This window comes from Jaculus jaculus, chromosome 14 (genome assembly GCF_020740685.1).
Source record: "Jaculus jaculus isolate mJacJac1 chromosome 14, mJacJac1.mat.Y.cur, whole genome shotgun sequence".
NCBI classification, from domain to species: domain Eukaryota; kingdom Metazoa; phylum Chordata; class Mammalia; order Rodentia; family Dipodidae; genus Jaculus; species Jaculus jaculus.
In genome coordinates this window covers 5146673-5168697 of record NC_059115.1, presented here as the reverse complement: position 1 = coordinate 5168697, position 22025 = coordinate 5146673, and the positions used below count along the sequence as shown (strand labels likewise).

Sequence of the window (22025 nt, the reverse complement as noted above, 5' to 3'; positions counted from 1 at the left end):
GAGGAGAAGAAAGGAGAGAGGAGAGGGGAGGAGAGAGCAGGCGCTAGTATTACACATTGCAGGCAGAGGGAGGCTGAGTTTGTTAGCCTGGGCTATAGAGTGAGTGTGAGGTTAGCCTGGATTATAGAAAGAGACCCTATCTTAGTAAAAATACCCAACAAGGGCTGGAGGGATGGCTTAGTGGTTAAGGCATTTGCCTGCAAAGCCAAAGGACCCAGGCTCGATTCTCCAGGACCCACATTAGCCAGATGCACGAGGGGACGCACGTATCTGGAGTTCATTTGCAGTGGCTGGAAGTCCTGGTGTGCCCATTCTCTCCCTCTCTCCCTCTTTTTCTGTCAAATAAATAAATAAATAGAAATAAGAATACCCAACAAGATGGGGGGGCAGGGAGTGGTGGCACATGCCTTTAACCCCAGCACTCAGGAGGCAGAGGTTGGAGGATGACTGTGAGTTCGAGGCCACCCTAAGACTACAGAGTGAGTTCCAGGTCAGCCCGGGCTAGGGTGAGACTCTACCTCGAAAGACAGGGCTGTTGTGGTGATATTGCAGCAGCTAAAAGGCACTTGTTGGATTGGATTCAATTCCCCAGCCACCCACGTAATGCCAGATGGGCATTTGTTTGCACGAACAAGAGACCTTCGTGTGCCCATACACAAACACACAAATAAATTTTTGAATTGTTCAATTATTTATTTCCAAGGAGAGAGAGAGAGAGAGAGAATATGAGAAAGAGCGTGGACATGCCAGGGGCCCTTGACACTGCAAATGAATTCTGGACACGTGTGCCCCTTTGTGCACCTGGCTTTCACATGAGTACTGGGGAGTTGAAACCAGACCATCATGCTTTGCAAGCAAATGCCATTAACTGCTCAGCCATCTCTCCAGCCCAAATCAGTAATTTTAAAAAGACAAAACAAAAATAAATCCAGCTGGATACAGTGGCACATGCCTTTAATCCCAGCACTCAGGAGGCTCAGGTAGGAGGATCACTGTGAGTTTGAGGCCAGCCTCAAACTGGGACTACAGAGTGAATTCCAGGTCAGCCTGGGCTAGAGTGAGACCCTACCTGAAAACGGTAGAGAGAGGGTTCAGCAGTTAAGGTGCTTTCATGCATAGCCCAAGGACCTGGGTTTGATTCCCTAGTACCCACGTAAAGTCAGATGCACCATATGGTATATGCATCTGCAGTTTTGTGCAGCAGTGAGAGGCCCTGGTGTGCCCATTCAAACACACTCTCTCAAAATAAATAAAAAGTATGACATACCCATACAATAGACTAGAATCTATCTGGGAATAAATTTACATGGGGTGCTGACATCATACATGCTAAGGTGTGGATAAGCACCGAACACATGCTGGGTGAAACAAACGGGACAGAGAAGGCCGCATAGAATTCCACTTACATAGTGTGCAGAGTAAAATTCAGAGAGACAGAAACAAGATTACTGAGCTGGGCGTGGTGGTACACGCCTTTAGTCCCAGCACTCGGGAGGCTGAGGTAGAAGTTCAAGGCCACCCTGAGACTCTGTGAGTGAGTTCTAGGTCTGCCTGAGCTAGAGCGAGACCTAACCTCAAAAAAAGTGAGTTTTCTTTTTGAAAAATATTTTAGGCTGGAGAGATGGTTTAGCAGTTAAGGCACTTGCCTGTGATGCCTAAGGACCCAGGTTCAATTTCCCAGTACCCAAGTAAAGCCAGATGCACAAGGTGGCACATGTCCCTGGAGTTCATTTGCCGTGGCTAACGACAATGTGGCCCTGGCACTGCCATTCTCTCTCTCAAATAAAGAAATAAATAAATAAACAAAATAAAAATATTTTCAGAGCCAGGTGTGGTAGCGCATGCCTTTAATACCAGCACTCAGAAGGCTGAGGTATGAGGATCGTTGTAAGACTGAGGCCAGCCTGAGACTACATAGTGAATTCCAGGTCTGCCTGGGCTAGAGTGAGACCCTACCTTGACCCCTGCCAAAAAAATTATTTACTTGAGAGAGAGAGAGAGAAAAAGAAAAAAAAAAAAGAAAAGAGGCAACAGAGTGAGAGAGAGAGACAGACAGATCGATAGATAGAGAGCGAGCGAGCGCAAGTGAGCTTGGGCATGCCAGAGCCTCTGTCATTCCAATTAAACTCCAGACTCATGTGCCACTGGACTCTGGGGAATTGAATCCAGGACATGTTGCTTTGCAAGCAAGTGCCTTTAACCTCTGAGCTATGTCCTCAGCCAAGGAGTGGGGATTCTTCTGAGGATGAAGGGATTTTCTGGCTCCGATGGGTGTTGACCATTTCCCCCTCTCTCTCCCTCTCTCCCTTCCTCCCTCCCTCCCTCCCTCTCTCTCCCTCTCCCTCTCTCTCTCTCTCTCTCTCTCTTTTTCCATGTGCCTCTCAGGGCAGGGTCTCAAGTAGGCCACACTGGCCTCAAACTTTTATTTCATGTTCCTGGGACACCACACAGTGCTTATTACTGGCTGACCCACTGTGGACATATGCTGGTGTGTTCAGCATATGTTCTTATGTTCTCTGACTCTCAGCTGCCAAAGCCTTCAGGTCTCACGTTTATTTATTTAATTATTTGTTCAATTTATGGTGCCAGGGATTAAACTATTTAGCGGAGGATGACCTTGCATGCCTGATCTTTCTCCCTCTACCAACTAGATGTATTTATACATGTGTCCAGAATTGGAAAATCTGTAAGACAGAAAGCAGATTAGAGGTGGCTTAGTGATAAGGAGGGGGTTAGTTAGGGAGTGGATTGGGGGTGGCAGCTAAGGGATCAAGATGCATTTTTTAAGCTGAATGTGCTGTTATAAGCCCAAGACAGCAGCACAAGGGGCCTGAGATAGGAGGATCATGAGTTCAAGGCCAGCTTGTGCCACACAGTGGAACCTTGTCTGAGAGCAAAAGAAAACTAAAGGATCTCTTTTAAAGAGGTGACGAGAGTGTTCTAAAGTTAATTGTGGTAAAGAAGCACTACTCTGTGGGAGTAATAAAAGTAATAAAAGTCATTGAGAACTACACTTGATTCATTTATTTTGAGAGAGAGGGAGACAGAGAGAGAGAGAGAAAGAGAGAGGGAGTGGCCTCAGCCACTGCAATGGAACACCAGATGCTTTCTCCACCTAGTGGGCATGTGCTACCTTGTGCTTGCCTCACCTTTGTATGTCTGGCTTACAGGGGATCTGGAGAGTCGAATATAAGTCCTCAGGTTTTGCAGGCAAATGCATTAACCACTGAGCCATCTCTCCAGCCCATTTTAAAAATATTTTACTTATTTAAGAGAGAGAAAGAGAAAGAGGCAGAGAGAGATAGAATGGGTCCACTAAGGCCTTAGCCACTGCAGACATACTGTAGACACTTGCACCCCTTTGTGCACAGGCATGGCATTGTGTGCTTCCATCACTGCATGTCTGCCTTATGTGGGACCTGGAGATTCAGACATGCATTCTTAGATTTTGCAGGCAAGTGCCTTAACCAGTAAGCCATCTCTCTAGCCCTACACTTTTTATTTTTATTTTTTGGTCCAGCAGTGTAAATTGAACATAGGATCTCATACATCCTAGTCAAGCACTTTAACCCTGAGCCCTGCCCCCAGCCCCTCACAGTGGATCAGGACAAGTGCTCTACCTCTGAGCCACGCCCCCAGCCCCTCACTGTGGACTCTAGACAAGTGCTCTACCTCTGAGCCTCGCCCCCAGCCCCTCACTGTGGATCCTAGACAAGTGCTCTGCCTCTGAGCCACGCCCCCAGCCCCTCACTATGGACTCTAGACAAGTGCTCTACCTCTGAACCATGCCCCCAGCCCCTCACTATGGACTCTAGACAAGTGCTCTACCTCTGAGCCACGCCCCCAGCCCCTCACTGTGGATCCTAGACAAGTGCTCTGCCTCTGAGCCACGCCCCCAGCCCCTCACTGTGGACTCTAGACAAGTGCTCTACCTCTGATCCACGCCCCCAGACCCTCACTGTGGACTCTAGACAAGTGCTGTACCTCTGAGCCACGACCCCAGCCCCTCACTGTGGATCTAGACAAGTGCTCTACCTCTGAGCCACGCCCCAAGCCCCTCACTGTGGATCCTAGACAAGTGCTCTACCTCTGAGCCACGCCCCCAGCCCCTCACTGTGGATCTAGACAAGTGCTGTATCACTAAGCTACATACATTGCTAGACCTCTTCTCCTTCTCTCTCTCTCTCTCTGTCTCTTTTTCTTTTTAACTTTTTTAAGATTTATTTTTATTTATTTATTACAGACAGAGAGAGGGAGACAGAGAGTGAGAGAGAATGGGCAAACCCGGGCCTCTAGCCACTGCAAATGATCTCCACATGCATGCACCACCATATGCATCTGGCTTACATAGCACCTGGAGAATCAAACCTGGGTCCTCAGGCGTCTCAGGCATGCACCTTAACTGCTACACCATCTCTCCAGCCCAACTTTTCTCAAAAAATTTATTTATTAGAGATGGAGGGAGAGAGAGAAGGGGCACACCAGGGCCACCAACTACTGCAAATGAACTCCAGATGCATGCGCCACCATGTGCATCTGGGTTCCTGGGGAACTGAACCTCGAACCGGGGTCATTAGGCTTCACAGGCAAGTGCCTAACCGCTAATCCATCTCTCCAGCCCCTTGCCATGCATTTGTGATGACCTGAGTTACAACCCCAGAACTCCTGGAATGCTGGTAGGCACAACAGCCAGGCAGCTTTCATCCAAGCCCTTAAGAGGTGGAAGACTGCCTCAGTGAATACTGAGGAGGACCATCAGGAAACTATACCTGATGTCAACCTCAAACCTCTGCTCAGACTTCTGGGTGTGGTGGCACACGCCTTTAATCTCAGCCCTTGGGAGGCTGTGGTGGGAGGATGGCTGTGAATTCCAGGCTAGCCTGAGACTAATTTTAGCCTAGCCTAGGCTAGAGCAAGACCCTACCTCAAAAAAAGAAAACATATTGCTGAAGACTTCACATGCCTGAGTGGCAGAGTCACTGAGAAATCAAGCTGGTGCTGAGCAGAAAATCTTCTCCCTCTAGACCAGCCAACTGAAAGCTGGAAAAAGCTGCATTGTATGCAGTCTTGTGGGAGACAAAAGTCATCAGCAGTGTAAACAGTGGACACTGGAAGCCTCAAGTTTGGCCAGACAGGCTAAATGACCAAATGAGTGCAATAGTGGCATGTCCGCTATGGGGGAAACCAACTGCTCTTTAATTGGACTGAAAGCCCACTCTGTGGGAAGGGATACGTGCATGGTACTGAAAACCTAATCAAAAGCCTATGGCAGGGGACGTCATAAGCTTTAGGGGTATAAAGCCTGCTATTGTCTGGATAAATGCATATATTACTTTCACCAAATTGCCCTGAAAGCAGTACAAGTTAATGTTCATACTCATATATTAATGCTACTCTCACTTCTAGTTAGAGAAGCTTCTCTTTTCAGATGGCAGTGACCACAGGGATGGCCCAAAAAGCAACATAGTGTTGAGAAGAAGGGATGGAGGGGTGTCCAGAACTGAAACATGTCACACCCTCCAAGGCTCAGGGTCCCTTCCGGAAGAGGTGGTGGAAAGAATGTAAGAGCCCAAGGAAGGGTACCACTCCTTACATACAACTGTCTGGACAGAATTGGGCCTCGACATTCAAGACCTCGCAGTGCCTAGCAATACCCACACAAGACCCTCATAATAGAAGAAAAAAATGATGACATCAAATTAAAAGAGAGACTAATGGAGAGAGGGAGGGGATATGACAGAGAACAGAGTTACGAAGGGGAAAGTGGGGGAGGGAAAAACCATGGTTTGTTGTCTGTAAGTATAGAAGCTGTCAAAAATATATATATATATAAACAAACAAACAAAAAAAAAAAGAAAAGAAAGAATCCATAATACTAATACTACTACTAATAATAATAAATAACCCAAAGTGTGTGGAGATTGCTCAGTTGCTACAATACTTGCCTGGCAAGCAGGATGACCTGGGTTTAATCCCCAGAACCCATGTAATATTCTGGGCATAGTGGGGTGTGCCAGTAAATCTCAGGAAGATGGGAGATAGGAGAACATCCGGGGCTTGCTGGCCACCCAGTATAACGTAATAGGTGAGCTCAGAACAATGGAAGACCTTGTTTCAAAAGAGATGGACAGAATTGAACATGGTGGTGCACATCTTTAATCCCAACACTTGGCAGGCAGAGGTAGGAGGAGCTCAAGGCCACCCTAAGACTACATAGTGAATTCCAGGTTAGCCTGGGCTAGAGTGAGACTCTACCTTGAGGGGGAAAAAAAAGGTGGATGGGGGCTGGAGAGATGGCTTAGGAGTTAAGGCACTTGCCTGCAAAGCCAAAAAACTCAGGTTAGGCTCCCCAGGACCCATGTAAGCCAGATTCACAAGGGGACGCATACATCTTGAGTTCGTTTGCAGTGGCTGGAGGCTCTGGTGTGCCCATTCTCTCCCTTCACCCACTGCCTGTCTGTTCCTCTTAAATAAATAAATAAAAATAAAATACAAGATGGGTGTGGTGGCAAACACCTTTAATCCCAGCACTCTGGAGGCAGAGGTAGGAGGACTACTGTGAGTTCGAGGCCACCCTGAGACTCCATAGTGAATTCCAGGTCAGCCTGGGCTAGAGTGAGACCCTACGTCAACAAACCAATAATAATAATAATAACAATAAACAAAATAAAATAAAATGCAAAAAATCATTTTCAAAAGGTGGATGGGGGCTGGAGAAATGACTTAGTACCTAAGGCATTGCCTACAAAGCCAAAGGACCCAGGTTTGATTCCCCAGTACCCATGTAAACCAGATGCACAAAGTGACACATGTATCTGAAATTCATTTGCAGCAGCACATGGCCCTGGCGTACCTATACACACACCTTCTCTCTCAAATAAATATATTAAACATGCACACATGCTGGAGGTATGGCCCAATGGGTAAAAAGTGCTTTCTGGGTATTTGACTAACCAGAGTTCAGATCTCCTAGGAGTGGCATACGCCTTTAATCCCAGCACTCGGCAGGCTGAGGTAATATGATCACTATGAGTTCAAGGCCAGCCTGGGCTACTGGTTGAGGTCCAGGCCAGTCTGGGCTTGGGTGAGTACCTGCCTCAAAGAAAAAGAAAAAAGACAGTAAACAAGCTGGGTGTGGTGACACACGTCTTTCATCCTAGCAGGAGGAAGGCAGAGGTAGGAGGATTGATGTAAGTTCAAGCCCACCCTGAAAATACATAATGAATTCCAGGTCAGCCTGGGACAGAGCGAGACCCTACCTTACACACACAAAAAAAAATTGGGCTGGTGAGATGGCTTAGTAGTTAAGGCATTTGCCTTCAAAGCCAAAGGACCCAGGTTCAATTCCCAAGGACCCATGTAAACCAGGTGCACAAGGGGGCGCATGTGTCTGGAGCTCGTTTGCAGTGACTGGAGGACCTGGCGCTTCCATTCTCTCTCTCTCTCTCTCTCTCCCTCTCTCTTTCTTTTACTCTCTCAAATAAATAAAATGGAAAAAAAAAAACTTAAAAAAAGAAAGAATAGCCGGGGGTGGTGGCACACACCTTTAATCCCAGCACTCGGGAGGCAGAGGTAGGAGGCTCACTGTGAGTTTGAGACCACCCTAACACTACATAATGAATTCCAGATCAGCCTGAGCCAGAGTGAGACCCTACCTCGAAAAACAAAAAAAACAAACCAATAAACAAAAGAAAGAAAGAAAGGAAGAGAAGAGAAAAGAAAAGAAAAAGAAAACAAAGCCAGAGTTCAGATCCAAGGCTGGATGCAGTGGCACAGGCACCTTGAATCCCAGTATCTTTGCTATGGCAACGAAAGGCAAAGTCCAGGAGCATCTTGAAGCTCTCAGGCCCATGACCCTGACATTCACAGCAGCAAACAAGTGAGACCAGGGCTCATATAAGATGGAAGGCAAGGAGCAGCACCCATGGTTATCCTCTGAACCCCACGTGCGTGCTCTGGCATGCGCACCCCCCCAACAACATAATAAGAAAAAAAAAAGACACAATGAATGTTTTAAAATCAGTTCATGCCAAAGATTTATGGCTCCTTTTGAAAAGTCCGAAAGATGTGAAAATATTTTGTCCTTGGGCTTGGAGGGATGGCTCAGTAGTTAAATGCACTTGCTTGCTAAACTATGTAGTCTCAGGGTGACCTTGAACTCACGGCGCTTCTCCTACCTCTGCCTCTCAAGTGCTGGGATTATAGGCATGCACCACTACGCCTGGTTAAAAGGCCCCAGTTCTCATGTCAAGACGGAGGAACAAAAATGGTGCACATATCTGGAGTTTGTTTGCAGTGACAAGAGGTTCTGGTGTTCCCATATTCATTATTTACTCATTCATTCATTCTCTCTACTTGCAAATCACTAATAAATAAAATATTAAAGATATTTTGTGCTCTCTTAGGGAAAGAAATGGGGGAAATATTAGCTATCTTTGTTAAGGACAGTATTACCATATTCAGAGGGCCACAACCTTGCATCCTTTTTTTGTCTCCTCGCTGAATCTCAGAAACATTACAGTTGAAACCCCTGGTTTCACCCAGCAGCTGTACTGTGATAAAAGAGAAATTTGGGGCTGGAGAGATGGCTCAGCAGTTAAAGTGTTTGCCTGCAAAGCCAAAGGACCTTGGTTCGATTCCCCAGGACCCACGCAAGCCAGGTGCACAAGGTGGCACATGTGTCTGGAGTTCCTTTGCAGTGGCTGGAGGTTGTGGCATGCGCCATTCTCACACTCCATCTGTGTCTATCTCTGTCTCTCAAATAAAATAAATAAAAAAAAATTGAAAAAAAGAGAAACTGGAAAGCCGGGCGTGGTGGCACATGCCTTTAATCCCAGTACTTGGGAGGCAGAGGTAGGAAGATTGCCGTGAGTTTGAGAACACCCTGAGACTACATAGTGAATTCCAGGTCAGCCTGGGCTAGTCTGAGCTCCTACCTCAGAAAACGAAAACAAACAAAAACCCCACAAAAACAAAAAAGTCTCATAATGGGGCTTGGGAGATGGCTCAGGTGGTAAAGTGCTTATGTCACAAGCATGAGGACCTGAGTTCAATTGCCAGAACCCATGTAAGTGCCGGGCCTGATGGAATGTACCTGTTATACCAGCACCAGGGAGGTGATGACCAGCTTGCTAACCAGCAGTTCTAGCCTAATTGGAGAGCTCAGGACCAATGAGAGGACCTGCTTCAGAAAGATGTGGATAGTGGGCTGGAGGGATGGCTTAGCAGTAAAGGCACTTGCCTGCAAAGCCAAAGGACCTTGGTTTGATTCTCCAGGACCCACGTAAGCCAGATGCACAAGGAGGCGCATGCGTCTGGAGTTCGTTTGCAGCAGCTGGAGGCCTTGGCATACCCATTCTCTCTCTCTTTCTCTGTCTTTGTGTCCCTTTCTTTCTGTTAAATAAATAAATAAATAAATAAATAAATAAATAAATAAATAAATAAGGGTGGGAGGGATGGCTTAGAGGTTAAGGCATTTGCCTGCAAAGCCAAAAGGACCCAGGTTAGATCCCCAGGATCCACATAAGCCAGATGCACAAGAGGGTGCACACGTTTGGAGTTTGTTTGCAGTGGCTAGAGGGTCTGGTGTGCCCATTCATTCTCTCTCTCTCTCTCCCTCTTTCTCTGTCAAATTAAACAGTTTTTTGGTAAAAAATTAAAAAAAAATTTTAAAGAGAGGTGGATGGTGTTAGTGATGATAATACATGAGGTTATCCTCTAGTCTCTTTATTTACACACATGTGCAAGCACACCCACAGTCACATGCACACACACACACACACACACACACACACATATCCAAAAAACATCTGGGGGCTAGGGAGGTGGCTCAGCAGTCAAAGGCGCTTGCTTGCAAAGCCTCATGGCCCTGGGCTCAATTCCTTAGTACCCACATAAAGTCAGATACACACACACACACCACACACACAAAAAAAACCTCATAATAAAGCCAGGTGTGGTAGCTCATTGCTATAATCACAGCTCTCAGGAGGCTGAGGCAGGAAGGTTTTAGTGAGTTCAAGCCCAGTGTGGGCTGACATTATGAGACCGTATCTAAAAAAAAAAAAAACACAAATTGGCTGGGTGTGGTGGTGCACGCCTTTAATCCCAGAATTTGGGAGCAGAGGTAGGAGGATTGCTGTGAGATCAAGACCACCCTGAAACTACATAGTGAATTCCAGGTCAGCCTGGGCTACAGTGAGACCCTACCTTGAAAAACAAAAAACAAACAAACAAAAAAAATTGATGGGTGTGGTGGTGGACCTTTAAGCTTAGCAACTCAGGAGGCAGAGGAAGGAAGACTGCCATGAGTTCAAGGCCAGCCTGAGACTACAAAGTGAATTTCAGGTCAGCCTGGGTTAGAGTGAGACCCTACCTCAACTGCCTTCAAAACAAAACAAAACAAAAGAAACCCCAAAACTTAAAAGCACCAGCTAGTGTTTTTTGGAAAACGACTCTCCCTTTTAGCTCAGGTTGGCCTCAAACACTCCTCCTACTTCAGCCTCCTGAGTGCTTGGGTTACAGGGGTGCACCACCGTGCCCACTGCATCTTTTGAGGCGTATCCATGAATTCGGCATTCACGCTGAGCGCTGTTCATACAGCAACGAATGCTGGCCATGACCCTTACTCGAGAAGTAAGAAGACAGTAGCAATCAAGTCAACATATGGCTTCAAGCCTTCCGCCGTGCAACGCCCTCTCACGCTTTAAAACCCCAGAATAAATCCTGCTTCTGAAACCTTCCAGCTGACCCTATTTTTCCCTTTCTGCAACACCCACAAACTCTCAAAGGACCCCAAGTCCCTCGTGGTCACGACCAAGGCGGAGGGAAGGGCCAGCATATGCTATCTCCCTGCAAGCTAGCTGTGTGCGCCAGGATTCTGGAGAGGCCCTAGGCCCGGCTGGGCGCGAGGCGGAGCCGGTTCAGGACCAGGGACAGCAGCCCGCGCTGAGCGCCCCAAGCTAGCATCCCGTGGGTAGTGGTGGTGGCGGAGGTGATGGGGGAAAGTGATGCACACAGGCCGGCGCTCGTCCAGGGCTCTGCGCCCACCGTGTTCCCCACGAGGTAACAGAACTCACGGTCATGGTCTCCCCGACCTCAAAGCAACGCCAGGGCTGAAGAACCCCAGATTCCTGGGACGCAAGCCTTTGCACCTGAGGCTGACTTTAAGGACTCCTCCTCCCGAGCGGCCAGCCGGGCAGCGCGGGCTCTTAGGGATGGGGAGTGAGGAGGACACAGGAGACGGGCCACGCGTGCCTGCTGCCTCCCGCCGCGGTCCGGCCTGGACCGCGAAACCTCGGCCTTTGCCTGGACTCCATCCGTTCGTCATGACAACCGCGGAGGCGACAGGTCGGCTTTTGCTGCCACGCCCTTACCTCGCCGCGTAACTATGGCAACCCAGAGGCGCCGCCCTCTCCTTTCTAGGCAGGGTTGGGTGGGCAGCGCGCTCGCTGACAGGACGCCGCCCCCTCCCCCGCGTAGCTACGCCGCCGGGAGGGGCGCGCGGACCGCTCCTCACTTCGGCGGCGGCGGGGCCGTCATGAGGTCACTTCCGGTGAGCGCGGGAAGCGGAGGCAGGTGGCTCGGGGAGCGGGCCCGGGTGGAAGGCCTAGGGGGCAATGCTGCCTTTCGGGGGGAAGAGGAGAGGCGCTCTGGGTTCCAGTCCCTCTGAACCCAGGCCAGTCCAGACAGCCTGGGGTCCTGGCTCGGCCATCAGCGCTGACCCCCATGTAGTAATACTAACTGCCCACAGGAAATGGCAGAACCCCCTCATCTTTCCCGGTGAAGCCCCTGCCCAGGCTCTGGGAGGCTCGTCTGGGCAACGTCTGCCACCGGCTTTACGGTCACCCACTCTCGGGCGCCAGCTGACCTGCTTGGCTCTGTCGGGGTTCATCGTGGTTTGGGGTTGAAGGATGTTGACGACCTCGGGCTTGGTCATCGCTTGAGGGATTTCTCGGACCTTCTCGGCAATAAAGCTGTGCACAGCATTCAAGGCTTCGGCTGTGCCCTGCACTAGGCACACCCGCTCGGTAGTTCCTGTTGAACAAGCGACAGACAGAGGAGGACACACGTGTCAGTTGGCACTGGGGACGTTCCTGAGGGGATGGGCCCCACATCATGGAGGGGAAAACTGAGGTTCAAGGAGGGAGACTGGGCGAGCTCGTGCGAGTGCTCCACCCCATATGGGGAGCTGGGAGAGTGCATGCAATGCCTGTTTTACAATCGGCACTTTATCTCCCAGCCCTCAAAAAACCCCCGGGGGGGGGGCGTGGAAGAATGATGCTTAAGTGCTTTACACGCCCGTAGCAGCCCTGGGCCAGGGGAGGTAGGCCTCAGCTGCCTTTTCCCAGTTCTTGTGGGTTCTCCCCTGGTTGCCCGGGCAACCACTCACTCACCGCCCCTCCCCTGGAGAAGCGCAGAGCTCAGGCCTGCAGCGGTTACCACAGTAACTGGAACCCCCTTATCGGGTCTGGCTGGCTGGGTCCTCAGCCCACCCCCAGGGGCATGAGGGAAGAGGCTCGGTTGCCATGGCAACCCATGAAAGCCTGCAGCGCCTGGCCTCTGGGCTTTTGGCGAGAGATGGGGGGATGGGGGAGGCAGAAGAGAGGCCATAGTGCAGGGCAACACCCACCAGATGGAGGACTGAGGGGTGGGGGAGGGCAAGGATGTGGACTAAGGAGAGCAGGAAGGGTCAAAGGCAACCCCTGGAGGATGGGGACTGAGAGCCGTGGAATCTCGGAGAGTGGGGTGGACTGCTTTTGCAGGAGGCTTTACCCGGAAGGACTCTACTTCCGAAATGGGCATCCTCTCCACTTCTGTATCAGTGTGTATTGCGAGTGCAGGGCATGGGTAACACTCTGGGTGACACTGTGACCTGTGAGGCTGCCAGGGATGAGCGATGTGTGTGTCTGCGCGCTTGCACTTGGGCAGGACTGGTAAGATGACCTTAATTTGTGCTCCAAGAGAGCAGGAGAAATTGCAACAGAAGTAGTGTGTGCTGAACTGCAGGAAAGCAGTAGAATCCACAGTGAGAGTCTGGGGGCGTGGCTCAGAGGTAGAGCACTTGTCTAGGATCCACAGTGAGGGGCTGGGGGCGTGGCTCAGAGGTAGAGCACTTGTCTAGGATCCACAGTGAGGGGCTGGGGCCGTGGCTCAGAGGTAGAGCACTTGTCTAGAACCCACAGTGAGGGGCTGGGGGCGTGGCTCAGAGGTAGAGCACTTGTCTAAGATCTACAGTGTGGGGCTGGGGGCGTGGTTCAGAGGTAGAGCACTTGTCTAGATCCACAGTGAGGGGCTGGGGGCGTGGCTCAGAGGTAGAGCACTTGTCTAGAGTCCACAGTGAGGGGCTGGGGGCGTGGCTCAGAGGTAGAGCACTTGTCTAGATCCACAGAGAGGGTCTGGGGGCGTGGCTCAGAGGTAGAGCACTTGTCTAGAGTCCACAGTGAGGGGCTGGGGGCGTGGATCAGAGGTAGAGCACTTGTCTAGATCCACAGTGAGGGGCTGGGGGCGTGGATCAGAGGTAGAGCACTTGTCTAGGATCCACAGTGAGGGGCTGGGGGCGTGGCTCAGAGGTAGAGCACTTGTCTAGATCCACAGTGAGGGGCTGGGGGCGTGGCTCAGAGGTAGAACACTTGTCTAGATCCACAGTGAGGGGCTGGGGCGTGGCTCAGAGGTAGAGCACTTGTCTAGAACCCACAGTGAGGGGCTGGGGGTGTGGCTCAGAGGTAGAGCACTTGTCTAGGATCCACAGTGAGGGGCTGGGGACGTGGCTCAGAGGTAGAGCACTTGTCTAGATCCACAGTGAGGGGCTGGGGGCATGGCTCAGAGGTAGAGCACTTGTCTAGGATCCACAGTGAGGGGCTGGGGGCGTGGCTCAGAGGTAGAGCACTTGTCTAGGATCCACAGTGAGGGGCTGGGGGCGTGGCTCAGAGGTAGAGCCCTTGTCTAGATCCACAGTGAGGGGCTGGGGGCGTGGCTCAGAGGTAGAGCACTTGTCTAGGATCCACAGTGAGGGTCAACAGGCATGGATCAGAGGTAGAACACTTGTCTAGGCCCCAACGTGAGGGCTGGGGGTGTGGCTTAGAGGTAGAGCTATTGTCTAGAATCCACAGCTGGGATCAAAGGCCTGCACCACCACACTCAGCACTCAGGCTTTTAAAAAAATATTTTATATTTACTTATTTATTTGACAGGGATAGAGGGAGATAGAGAGAATGGGCATGCCATGGCCTCCAGCCACTGCAAATGAACTCCAGACTAGTCCACTTTTGCATCTGTCTAACGTGGGACCTGGGTAATTGAACCTGGGTCTTTTGGCTTTGAAGCCAAATGTCTTAACTGCTAAGCCATCTCTCTAGGCCCCACTCAGGCTTTTTTTTTTTTTTTTTTTTTTTTTTTTGGTTTTTCAAAGTAGGGTCTCACTCTAGCCCAGGGTGACCTGGAATTCACAATGGAGTCTCAGCGTGGCCTCAAACACATGGTGATCCTCCTAGGTCTGCCTCCAGAGTGCTGGGATTAAAGGTGAGCACCACCACGCCCAGCCTACTTAGACATTTTTATGAACGGTGTGTGGCATGCACCTATCTGTGTGGTGTATGCATGTACACTGACGCTGACATGCATGTAGACTGCGTTCTGACTTGCTTGGTAGGTGTGAGAAGGAGGCTTGCTGCTTAAATGTCAGTGTGCAAGGGAGTTTGGATGGTATGTGCTTGGGTGCCTGTGTGAGTGTCCAAGTGGATGTTACTACAGACAGACAAAGAGCACTTCACCGTGACCCGAGTGAGGATTTGAGTGCCTGGGTTAGCCTGGACCTCTTTGAAGTGACTTGTAACTGTCTCTCTTCGCGGGAGGGGACCCTGCCTGCAGGACCCAGTGAGCTTCCAGGGTTGGTAAAAAGCTTCGGAATGTGTGCCAGGCTTCCTTCCTGAATGTCTGGGACACTTGGCACTGAGGGTCATTGTCCTGCAAACACTTCAGTGCCGTCTCCTGATGCTGCACCCTCGACCGCTCGCTTGCTGTCTCCCAGCCTGGCTTGTCGGCCTCATCACATGTCTGGGTGTCCCTGTCTGTGGGCTACTTGTGTCGTCGGCAGTCCCCAACCCCCCTTCCTTTCCAGGTACAACCTCCATTTTTATGCCCCCCCCCCAACGACCCAGAACAATGGCTTGGTCAGAGCCAAGCGTGACTCAGCTTGGAGGCTGCCTCTGGCTGGCGGTAAATAGGAAAGGGTGTGGGTCAGCTTGGGAATGAGAGTGGGGGGATGGGGAAAACCCCAGGGAGAACCTGGGAGCCGTGGGCCAGGGTCCTTCCTCTCTGCAGAGGGCTCTCTGTCCCTCGGGAAGTCCATTCTCCTCCGTGTAGTTCTCACCCTGGGGTCTACAGAGGTTTGCAAGGAGGCCCTGTTAAATCTTAAAAAATGTATCCCTTGATATAACAGCTGGTGATTACATAATGCTCAGCGCCAGGCACTGTTCTCAGTGCTCGGTGTCTATTTGTTAACTTGACATAGGCGGTAGGTAATACCCAGTTTCCCCGGCCTTCCTGCTGAGGATGCAGAGGCCCAGAGAGGGTTCTGGCTTTGGCCTCGTTCACTTGGCCAGGACACAACCACTAGCGTTTTGGACCCAGATGTTTGGCTTCAGCATTCAGAGTTTAGTCTGTGATGTTGTCGTGGTGATGGTTTTGTTTTGAGACGGCTGGTTAGGTAGCCCAGGCTAGCCTCAAACTTGTGATCCTTCAGAGTCAGCCTGCTGAACGCTGGCATGACAGGCACATGCCACCATGCCCTGCGTGGGGATTGTGCTCTTTGCCATAATCTCTGCTGTGCTGTTTTTTTTTTTTTTTTTTTTTTGAGGTAGGGTCTAGGGTCTCACTCCAAGCTGGCATTTTACATGGGTGCTGGGGATCTGAACTCAGGTCCTCATGTTGTGTAGCAAGCACTAGACAGAGCCATCTCCCAGCTCCCTTGTTTGTTTGTTATTTTGGTTATTTATTTATTTTTGTTGTTGCATTTTTTTTCAAGGTATGGTCTCACTGTAACCCAGGCTGACCTGGAATTCATTATGCTATGTAGTCTCAGATTGGCCTTGAACTCACAGCAATCGTCCTATCTCTGCCTCCCAAGTGCAGGGATTAAAGGTGTGTGCCACCATACCCAGCAATTTTTTGTTGTTGTTCTTTTTTTTGTTTTTGAGGTAGGGTCTGACTAGCTCAGACTGACCTGGACTCACTTAGTAGTCTCAGGGTAGCCTTGAACTTACGGTGATCCTCCTACCTCAGGCTCCAGAGTGCTAGGATTAAAGGCATGTGCCACCATGCCCAGCTCCTTGTTTTAATATTAATGAAGAAGCATATGCAGTTATTCAATAGGCACTTAAGATTTTAAGGCTCTTTGATCCAAATGTGTTCTGGGTCACTAAAAACTATAAAGACAACTATGGGTGTGTTTCTGCTTTTCCTCTGGAAGTTAGCTGGTCTAGAGTGTTTTTGATTTTGTTGCTTTTCAAGGTAGAGTCTTGCTCTACACCAGGTTGACCTGGAATTCGCTATGTAGACTCAGGCTGACCTCAAACTCACAGTGATTCCCCTACCTCTGCCTTCCAAGTGCTGTGATTAAAGGCATGCGCCACCATGCCTGGCTGGTCCAAAGTCTTATACAATGTCCTCAACCAGAAGCTATTTTACAATCACTAGGGAGACGAGGTAGGTGGGCCAGATTCTGTGAGGTCTTGGTCCAAATCTGCACTTTCTGGGACTCAGCTTCACCAGGAATGACTCAAAAGGACCCTTTGAGAAACTTTACAAGTTCTGGTCCGTCCATTCGGATTAAGCCACCCTGAAATGCATTGTCTGTGTGTATGCACGCTCCTATGTGGGTGTGTGAGCACACGTGCAGACCTCCCTAGTTCCACATTTCTTATTCTTCCTCAGTATAAGAGACAGAATTTAGGGCCTTGCAATTGTTAGGCAAGGGCCCTACCTGAGCCACGCCCCTAGCCCCTCATTGTGGACCCTAGACAAGTGCTCTACCTCTGAGTCATGCCCCTAGCCCCTCACTGTGGACTCTAGACAAGTGCTCTACCTCTGAGCCACGCCCCCAGCCCCTCACTGTGGACTCCTAGACAAGTGCTCTACCTCTGAGCCACGCCCCTAGCCCCTCACTGTGGACTCCTAGACAAGTGCTCTACCTCTGAGCCACGCCCCTAGCCCCTCACTGTGGACTCTAGACAAGTGCTCTACCTCTGAGCCACGCCCCCGGCCCCTCACTGTGGATCCTAGACAAGTGCTCTACCTCTGAGCCATGTCCCCAGCCCCTCACTGTGGACTCTAGACAAGTCCTATACCCATGAGCCACGACCCCAGCCCTCACTGTGGATTCTAGCTTGCTTTCTTTCCTTTTTTTCAAGAGAGGAGACAGACAGAGTAAGAATGGGAGTGCCAGGGCTTCTTGCCACTGAAACATGAACTCCAGACACATGTGGCTCCTGTACATCTAGCTTATGTGGGTTCTTGGGAATCGAATCTGGGTCCTTCAGCTTTGCAGGCAAGCGCCTTAACTGCTAAGCCATCTCTCCAGCTTACTTTCTATTTTGAGCTAGTGTCTTGCTAAGTGACCCCAGAAAGCCATGAATTCATGATCCTCCTGCCTAAACCTCTGGAGTAGCTGGGATTACAGGCCACTGTCACACTCTTGGTCTCTCCACTGTCATTTCTCATCCATACCTGTCATTAATATGTAACATGCCACTCCTCAGCCTTTCCCGTTTCCCTAGTGCATTCTTTTTTTTTAAATTATTTATTTATTTATTTGAGAGCGACAGACACAGAGAGAAAGACAGATAGAGGGAGAGAGAGAGAATGGGCGCGCCAGGGCTTCCAGCCTCTGCAAACGAACTCCAGACGCGTGCGCCCCCTTGTGCATCTGGCTAACGTGGGACCTGGGGAACCGAGCCTCGAACTGGGGTCCTTAGGCTTCACAGGCAAGCACTTAACCGCTAAGCCATCTCTCCAGCCCTCCCTAGTGCATTCTTAACTGACAGTTGCAGGTTTCGCCACTGGCATCCCTGCTCTGTGTCATGTGCCCTCTCTGAACTCAGCCCTGTCTACTTTCCGTTGTCACTGCTGTGGGTTCTGTCTCTCTAAATTGAGATCCAAAAGAGCAAAGCTAGAAAGTTCTATCATTTCAGCTGGGCGTGGTGGCGCACGCCTTTAATCTCAGCACTCAGGAGGCAGAGGTAGGAGGATCCCTGTGGGTTTGAGGCCACCCTGAGACTACATAGTGAATTCTGGTCAGCCTAGGCTAGAAAGTGAGAGTCTACTTCGAAGAAATAAACAACAAAAAAGTTCTAACATTCTGTGTCCCCACGTCTGTCCAGCTTGGGACTGTCATGGAGGAGGTGCCCAGAGAATATATGTCAGTGAATGAATGAATGAATGAAAGGATGTCAAGCAGGAGCCAAGGGAAGTAAGTTGCTGGTCTTGCATTAAAAAAAAAAAAAAAAGTGCTCTCCGGGCATGGTGGTGCACACCTTTAATCTCAGCACTCAGGAGGCAGAGGTAAGAGGATCCTCATGAATTGGAGGCCACCCTGAAACTACAGAGTGAATTCCAGGTCAGCCTGGGTTAGAGTGAGACCCTACCTCGGAAAAAAAAAAAAAACCCAAAAACAAAAACAACAAAAAACTCCCCTCTCTCTCTCTGCCTCTTTCTGTCTCTCAGATAAATAAATAAATAAAATATATTTTAAAAAGGGAGGGGCTGGAGAGATGGCTTAGTGTTTAAGGCATTTGCCTGCAAAGCCAAAGGATCTCTGTTCGATTCCCCATGACCCAGGTAAACCAGATGCACAAGGTCACACATGTGTCTGGTGTTTATTTGCAGTGGCTGGAGGCCCTGGCATACCTATTTGCTTTCTTCCTTTCTCTCTTTCAAAAAAATAGATAAATAAAATATATTTTTAAAAAATCTTGGAGCTGGGCGTGGTGGCGCACGCCTTTAATCCCAGCACTTGGGAGGTAGAGGTAGGAGGATTGCAGTGAGTTCGAGGCCACCCTGGAACTCCGTAGTGAATTCCAGGCCAGCCTGAGCTAGAGTAAAACCCTACCTTGAAAAAAACAAAAACAAAACAAAAAAATCTTGGGCCAGGCATGGTGGTATATGCCTTTAATCTCAGCACTCAGGAGGTAGAGGTAGAAGGATTGCTGTGAGTTCAAAACCACCCTGAGATTACATAGTGAATTCGAGGTTAGCCTGCACTAGAGTGAAACCCTACCTTGAAAAACCAAAACAGCAACAAGAACAACAACAACAAAATCTCTATTTCAGGCAGGAGAGATGACTTAGCAGTTGAAGAACTTGACTGCACAGCCAAAAGACCCAGATTTGAGTCCCCAGGACCCATGTAAACTAGATGCAGAACCCCCCCACAAAATCAAGTATTTAAAAATATAATTAAAACTTTATTATTATTATTATTATTATTTTGGTTTTTCAAAGTAGGGTTTCACTTTGGAATTCACTATGTAGTCTCAGGTGGCCTGGAACTCACAGCGATCTTCCTACCTCTGCTTCTCAAGTCCTGGGACTATTGGCATGTTCCACAATATTTGGGTCCAGCTTAAAATATTTTTTTGTTTGTTTGTTTTAGTTCCTGTAGGTCCTTGAATGTTCTAGGGTGAGAAGATCAGAACTAGGATGGAGATGGAGTGTGGAGTTGTATCCTGTGTGTCCTTGCTATGTAATCTGGAAGTTCCATGCAAGAGCCAGTCGCTTGTTCAAGGGTTGTTAACAAGACCCAGGCTTGGGCTGGAGAAATGGCTTAGCGGTTAAGGCACTTGCCTGTGAAGCCTAAGGACCCAGGTTCAATTCTTCAGGTCCCAAGTGAGCCAGATGCACATGGTGGCACTCATTCTCACTCTTTCCCTCTCACCCCTCTCTCTGTCTCTCATGGATAAATAAAAATAAATCTTAAAAAAATCTTTTAAAAAAAGACACATGCTTATGTTGCTTTTAGTCTGAACAGTCTGGCCTAAGAGAGCCAAGGACTGTCCCAAGGAGTGTCTCTGCAGCCTAGCCCAAGGGGCGAGTCACTTAGTTGGGGAAGGAATGACATGTCTCATGGCACAGAATGTGATCGGAGGCAAGGAGCCAAGTGTCCTCGGATGAATGTCCCTAGCAGAGGTCTTATCCACATCTTGTGGGCTTAAGGGGACAGGGGAAACTGGGCCAGGATGGAAGAGGACAGGAGGCACCTGGCTCACCACTCTACTCTCTATACTGTGTCAAAGCTGCTCAGGGAAATGGGAGGCAGGGAGGGGAGGGAGGAAGAAGGGAGGTGAAGGGGACAGAGAGCGATAAGAGGAGAGGAAAGAGGAAGGAAGGAAAGAACAGAGGAAGAGAAGAGAGGGTGTCAGGGAGGGAGAGGGAAAATAGAGGGAGGAGGCAAGAGGGAAGGAGAGGACAGAGGCAGAAAAAAAGAGGGAATAGTGGGAAGGAGGAGAGGAAGGAGACAGAAGGAAGACAGAAGGAAGAAGGGACAGGAAAAAGAAAGGAGAGAGGGACAGACAAAGGGGGAAGAGAGACAGAAAAATGTACCCAGACCTTGCGCTCCAACGCTGTAGTGTGTGACCTAAAAAAAAAACATCCAAGAGGATTAAGGATAAACTAGAACCTGTCAGTGAACTAAAGATGCAATTCCGGGAACGCCCCTCGGCCTGCTAGAGGTCAAAGCGGACATTGCTCCTGGAGGAGAGTCTGCAGAGGGGGAGAGATATTGAGGAGAGTCATGGAGAGCAGAGGAGAACTGAAAATGTGTGGTTGGGAGGGAGACAGAGGCAGTCAAGAAAAAGCAGAGAAGGAGTTGGGTTCAGAGGGAGAAAAAAAATGAAGAACCATCGGAGACCCGGGACTTCGGAGGGGAGAAATGTAATGAGAGACAGAGCTAGGCAGAACCAAATGAGCAGCGCCCTCACTTGATCCATGAACTAAAGCACAAGTGAGTTCTGAGTTGGGGGTGGGGGAGGGCGGAGAAAGAAAAAAGGGAGCCGAGAGAACTGCAAGTAAAAGGAAGAGACGGGAGCACAGAAAAGGGGGGGGGGCAGAAGGAAGGACAGATGGATGGGATGGAAGCCACAGGGGACAGGAGATGGGGATACCCAGAGAGGGAGAGAAGGGCAAAAAGAGGTAGCAAAGATTGAAAAGGGCAGAAACCAAAGCAGCAGGAGAAACATCAAGAATGACCCAGAAAGCCAGCCTTGGTGGCTCGCGCTGTAATCCCAGCTGGCAGGAGGCTAATGTTGGAGGATGGACTTAGCCAGCCTGGGCTACAGAGTGAGTTCCAGGTCAGCTTGCACTACAGTGAGACCCTGCCTCAATCAAAGAATGGCCCAGAATCTAGGCATTGTGGCATGTACCTGTAATCCTAGCACTTGGAAGACTGGGGAAAGGAAGGTCACAAGTTCGAGGCCAGCAAAGACTACAGTGTGAGACCCTGTCTCTCAAAACTTCAAAACAGGGCTGGAGAGATGGCGTAGCAGTTGAGCGCTTGCCTGTGAAGCCTAAGAACCCCGGTTCGAGGCTCGGTTCCCCAGGTCCCACGTTAGCCAGATGCACAAGGGGCCGCACGCGTCTGGAGTTCGTTTGCAGAGGCTGGAAGCCCTGGCGCGCCCATTCTCTCTCTCTCCCTCTATCTGTCTTTCTCTCTGTGTCTGTCCCTCTCAAATAAATTAAAAAAAAAAAAAACCTCCAAAACATACATTTGGCATACTGGTGCACACCTTTCATCCCAGAATTGGAGAGGTGGAGGCTGTAGGACCAGGAGCACAAGTTCATCTTCTGCTACACAGTCGTTTCTGGACATGTTGGGTTACATGAGACCATGACTCAAAACAACAAAAGAGGGGGGCTGGAGAGATGGTTTAGCCATCAAGGTACTTGTCTACAAAGCCAAAGGACTCAGGTTTGATTCCCCAGAACCCACATAAGCCAGATGCACAAGGTGGTGCACGCGTCTGGAGTTTGTTTGC

General features: G+C 49.7%; 1 protein-coding gene across 1 annotated transcript in view; it reads right to left on the bottom strand.

Annotated features, from left to right (window-relative positions):
• The window catches only part of Nova2 (NOVA alternative splicing regulator 2), a 49985-nt gene that overhangs the window by 5743 nt on the left and 22217 nt on the right, over nucleotides 1-22025 (bottom strand). The window contains exon 3 of the mRNA XM_045133552.1: nucleotides 11870-12036. Within this exon, the coding sequence (XP_044989487.1) occupies nucleotides 11870-12036 (167 nt within the window). The remainder of the gene's footprint in view (nucleotides 1-11869; nucleotides 12037-22025) is intronic.